The sequence below is a fragment of the Limulus polyphemus genome, unplaced genomic scaffold (assembly GCF_000517525.1).
Source record: "Limulus polyphemus unplaced genomic scaffold, Limulus_polyphemus-2.1.2 Scaffold1359, whole genome shotgun sequence".
NCBI lineage: Eukaryota > Metazoa > Arthropoda > Merostomata > Xiphosura > Limulidae > Limulus > Limulus polyphemus.
Window position 1 is genome coordinate 228,509 of NW_013666969.1, and position 6,029 is coordinate 234,537.

Consider the following 6,029-nt stretch of genomic DNA (forward strand, 5'->3'; position numbering starts at 1 on the left):
TCTCTCTCTCTCTCTCTCTCTCTCTCTCTCTCTCTCCCCTTGTAGAGGATATCTACCTGTTATTATTATTTTTTTGTAATATTGCAGGTCTAATTAACCATACCGACATGGGTCACTGGTCAAAAGCCATGTCATCACATTTGTTGACTCACATTCAAAATTTTATTAAACTAACATTTTATGAATGTATGTCAATAAGTTTGGTATCAAATTGTAGAATATAATTCAGATTTTAGTATTATACATTAGTTAATTTCTTAATTTAAAGGTAAATATTAAGAAAACAGACCTAAATATCATGTGTATGATGTCAAAATACAAAGTCTATAGTTTCTTATGAATTATACACTCAAATTACTGATATGACAAGCTATAATGTAAAATAAGAACCTACTATCTTTTCTATTTTCTGAGATATTAATACATTTATTGAATCAACCAAGGTGGCCTCGCCCACTTCTTAAATCTTTGAAAATACCTGCTTACGTACACCTACTTTCCTCCATAACCAATGGAAAGATCAGAATGTTTGCACAACAAACTCTTTCTTTTCGTGCTAGATTCCAAGCAGTAAGGTAAGACATTAGTGAGCTTGAAATTTTGTATTTTTTTAGACCCAAATACAGCTTAGTTATTAAGCTTGATAAATTATAGTGGAATTATGTGGTATTGATGTAGTAATTTATGATTTTTGGTTATTTCAAAATGTGTATATAAAACCCAAAAAAAATATTTCGTTTCACATTCTCTACATGCAAAATTTCATAAGCGTAAGCAACCTATGTTAAGCAGCAAATAAATACAAAGTTCATAACTAGAAGAGATAATTGTTTGCTATATTTTTTTATTTACTGTTCTGTGAAGAAAAATAAGTTTCAGAACTTATTTTTAAATAATAATAATGTATATACATATATAATGTAGTATAACTGAAATGTGACTGTATTTTACAAAATACTAGTCCACTAAAACACAGCCAAGGCAGGTCACTTTATAAAGGCCAGTTTTATATTCTTGGATATGGTAACATAAGTGCAAATGTGCTGCATCATTGCAACTTCTGTAATGTTAGCCAGGTACGACTGAAAGGTCAATATCATAAAAAAAAAATATATATAATGTTATGAAATTTAAGCAATTTAGACTAAACATTTATATTTTTGTGTTATAATTTGTAGTCAATCAAGAATGAAAAAAGTATAATTTGTATTTAGTTCATAATTTTTTATGGTGGTTACAAAGTCAGTCAAATTGATCCAACCTGTACAGAGGTACAGTAGTGAAAATAACACAAAATATAAAGTTTTTTCTAAAAAAACGTTTGATAATTATCTAGATGGTTATAAAGATTTCACATGTTAAATTTGAAAATTTTCTGATGCATAAAAGTATTTTTAACCTTAAAATCTAAATTACTTTGCATGTTGGATAGTCAACATTCAAAAAGAAAAAAAGGCACGAGAAAAGCATTACTTAAGAAATCTTAAAACTTAATTCAAAAATATGATATTTTCCATACAAAAGCCTTGTAACATTTACTGATAATATGCAAAATTTTGTGAAGATACACTTACTAATTTAAAAGTTATAGTATGAAAACTATAACAAGCACAAAATGGTTAGGAGGTTTGTCCCTGGGGCCCAGCCCATGCTGAAAGAGTTAAAAGAGATTTCCTGCAAAAGTTATCATGGAAAATTTTTTTTCTTAGATGATATTTTCATGTAGTTTTTCTTTATGGGTCTTGATAAAATAGTCTTAGAATTTGAAAGTAAAAACATGGATTTAATTTGCTAATATATATAAGAACTTGATATTTTTCAAGATAGTTGCTTCAAGCTATGAGAAATAATAATATAGAATAAGAACATAATATTTTCTTAAGATTATTCTTTGTATTGGCTGGGATTTAAGAGTGTATTTAATTCTGTAAAGAATATTATGTAATCATTAGATGCACGTGATGAAAACATTTTACATAGTTACAGAGCACTATACGAATTTACTTGTCTTTGTTTGTGCAATGTACTCTGTGCATGCATGTATGATTGTGTTTTCACCATAAGTTAAAAACATTGTCTGTTATGTTTATTTATTTAGGTTAAAAAGAAGGACTATTTTTCCAATTATATGCAAGCAGACATTATTGTTATTTCTGAGGATTGTGTCACATCATAATGAGTAAAAATGAATTTGCTTTTTCTTTAGAACTTGTTGTTATTTATAAAAACAGGGAAGGTTTAATTGTTTTGTTTTGATCCATGTAGCCTAATGTTGATGAGTCTGGTGGAGCCAAGAAGAACCTGATCAATGTCCAGAAACAGGATTTTGAGGTTTTTGAAGCTCTTGCCATGGACAGTGTAAACTCAGGAAGTGGTTCTCAAAGTAAGGTTTGAAAAGATACTTAAAGAAAGATATGTATCAGATTCACAATTAGACATCATATTATTCATCTGTGTATTTGTATCTTAACAATTATTATTTCTCAATGAAACTTTTTTCACTATCTTTTAAACGTTCTTCAGGTTTGATATTCACATAGAGAATAAGTACCTAATATTTTTTTTGTTTATTCTCTACACTGGCTGGAGAATTAAGAGTCTGTATTTAATTATGTAAAGAATATTATGTAATCATTAGATGCACATAATGGAAACTAATGTTTCACAAATATCAGAACTTGATATTTTGCAAGATAGTTGCTCAAAGCTATTAGAAATAATAAACATATTTGGTATATTAAAAACTGAATTCATCATAAACAAAGGTGTGTAATAATCATACATTTTGACTAGATTCGCCAACAAAGAAAATTTAGAATTTTTTTATTTTATTAGAACTTTCCAATGCATGGTTTCAGGGTTTTTTTTTCCATAGCCAGTAAGTTTTGAAATTTTACCTCAAAATAATATAACTTGTGTGCTCCAAAAAAGGCATACCGTATGTTATAAGACATTTTTTCCACTGATTTTGTTTATTTTGAAAAATATAGCCAGATATTAAGTTATTTCACCTCATCTTTGAAATGTTATTGCAAAAAAATAATTATTTGAATGAATTATTTTAAATAACAATTGTTATTCTTTCCACAACTATTGTTTATGCCTTCATTGATATTCTTATGGAAAGAGATTTTTCTTTTAAATTCAGTTCGAGATTTTGTTTTTCATTTAACTCTACCAAAACAAACTGCATTTTATACATTATTGTTTTTTTAACTGCTAGAAATTAGAAAATTTCAATTAACCTCTTCTTTTATGAGCTGTTGACAATACAGACTTTGTTTTGATAGATGATTTATTTACATCTAGTCTAATGCCCTTTCCCAGAACAATGTCATTATGCACTGTTTATAATGGTGGTTTCTCTTGAAGTGCTTGATATAAAGTGAAGTATACTAGTTTTCTGGATGCTCCTGTTTCAACTATGTACTTGATTTCTAACCCTTTTACCTTCATAGGTGGATACAAAGCTTCACTCAGCAGCGAGAGGTCTGAACTGATCACTAAACTTTTTGGTGCTAGTTGTCTGCCATACTTCCTCAAGTTGGTGACAAAGCCCACATTTATAGCTTGTTGTTGGTTCTCCTGGACCTGCAGAGTTGAAACTGATTAACTTTCCAAGCAGTTACTTGATGGAAATGTTTCAAATAACAGTCCAGATTTTCTGTCACTTCACCTTTGAACATCAAAACAAAAGCTCCTTAGTTTCACTCACAAGTACCTGTAGTGTTGGTTAAAACCTCTCCTTTGAGGCTTCTTGGCCAATTCCTGGCTGAGATATCACTAATTTTCTACATGGGTATGGGGTTATAGATGTACTCAGGGACTCCGATGCTCATACAAGTCTTTGGTCACTGGTCCAGTGCAACAGAGTGTAACAATTTGATCTTAATAGCTCATTCTGAAGCTATGTAAAACCCCACATTTCTTTGCAATGCATGGTCACCCTGGCAGGATACCTGGCACAGAAAGAATCATGACTACTACATGGATTGCAGTCTTTTCTTAATGGTTTCCACTGCCTCAACTGCCAGAAAAATAGCTTTAACTGGTGGAGAATGCACAATTTGCTAGGGTTGTGTTTCTTTGGTTGGTAATGGCCTAGGAGTCCTTTAGAGACCATCCCATATGGTCTTGGAATCACTAGACACCATTTCACCTCAACAACTTTCAATTCTCTGTTCTTCCCTTGTGCCATGATTGATCCTCAGGGACACTGATCAACGTGCCATTCTGGATATACCAGATGTTAATTTAGTTAACTGAGTTTAAGCTAATAAATAGAGTGGTCATGATGTGTAACAGAATGAAAACAGTATTTATGTCAACAACACAAGACACATGCTTGCATTGTACAATAAACGGTCACCTTTCTTTGGAATCATGAATAGATCAGTAGATTTTCTTCTCTCAAGATCTTTCTGTTAACCATCAAAATTACACATGTGACTAGCTCTACCCCTATGACTAGTCATTCTCATTCAACAAATTCATAACCTTAAGACATCATCTGCCCTACCATTGGAGGACACTACTGTTGTTTACATTCTTGTGCAATTTGAACAGATTCAGGATAATTTGTAAATTAAAATAAGAAAGTAGAAAACGCATGTTGTGCCTGCATACCGCAAATGCATAGCTGATTACTCTATGTCAATTAATGTGGTTTAACTAGATAGTATACAGGGGGAGTGGGAATCTTGTTAATCTAAAACTGGGAACATACAATAAATATTAATGGGTTAGATAAATTTTAGTTGTGCAGTTAATACTGAGGATGCATTTAATTAGGTTATTCTTCTTAAACTGTTACTATGTTATTAGTTGGACATTCAAATGATTTAGAAATTGATCAGAAACTGTAAGTGAAATTTTCTCAGCAGATGAAAGAAAGTTACATAGTTTACCATTTTTCAATGTAAAAGTAAAAGAGAAAATGTAAGCAGTTGGTTTTCATTTTTAGTAGAAATACAAATATTTATTAATTGTTTCACTATAAAACAACAACTTGTTTTAAATGAACTTGCAAGCCTCCATTCATGTGGTTCAACATTTTGTTGCTTAATATGTGGTAGTTTATTTTTTCAATATATATCCTCGCCTCAGCTTTTAACCACAGATCTGTCACATACTAAGTGAGTGCTGTATCAACTGAGCTAAAGGGTTAACCTACTAGCTCTTGCTAGTAAGTATCTTTTTAACAACTCAAAATACTACATGTTGCCCCTTTTACAAATAAGTCCAATTCTTTGGGTAGTCAATGATAGACTTCTGCTAAATGTGTATCAAAGAGATATAAAACAAAATACACTGATTTTAAAATGCATTGGATAAAACATCTAAGTTTTTTATAATATATGGGAGGGCAGTTTAAAAACAATGTATTTTTGAATTTAAATGTTCTTTGTGTTCTATATATATATAGAAGACATGGCTGGGACTCCACCTGGTGAGTATTGCCAAGAAATTCCTCAGAGGAATCCATATGATAAGTCAGCAGGACCTCCAATTCTTCCTCCTCATCTGCTTCAAGTGATTCTAAACAAAGATATTTCACTTTCGGTTTGTTATTTTTTTACTTATACTGAGTGTAATTCAAGAAAAATATTAAACTTAGATTAAAGAAAAATATCCATGCTGTAGCTGCTTAATTCCATATTAACTTATAAACTTTTACTAGTTACATGTATTTCTTTTTATGTTTCTACAGACTATGCTTTCTTTATCTTGAACTTTTCCAGGCATTTATTCTTATACCATCTGGTGTAACAAATATTTTCTTCAAAGCTTATTATCTTAAGCTTTGGATTTCATTAACCCTTTTGAGATGGGTCACAGGTGAAAGGCCATGTCATCTCGTTTGTTGACTTGCATTCAAAATTTTATTGAACTACTATTTCATGAATTTATGTCAATAAGTTTGATATTAAACTCTAGATTTTTAATTCAAATTTTAGAACTATTCATTACTCAATTTGTTAATTTGAAAGTTAATAATAAAAAAAAAAAGATAAACATCAATTTTTATG

The 6,029-nt window shown here is 30.5% G+C and overlaps 1 protein-coding gene across 3 annotated transcripts in view; it reads left to right on the forward strand.

The window, feature by feature from the left end:
• The window catches only part of LOC106463250 (5'-AMP-activated protein kinase subunit beta-1-like), a 32,686-nt gene that overhangs the window by 20,313 nt on the left and 6,344 nt on the right, over positions 1 to 6,029 (forward strand). For all 3 annotated transcript variants that reach the window (XM_013923256.2, XM_013923257.2, XM_013923258.2), the window contains exons 5-6: positions 2,266 to 2,383; positions 5,426 to 5,562. In XM_013923256.2, the coding sequence (XP_013778710.1) occupies positions 2,266 to 2,383; positions 5,426 to 5,562 (255 nt within the window). The remainder of the gene's footprint in view (positions 1 to 2,265; positions 2,384 to 5,425; positions 5,563 to 6,029) is intronic.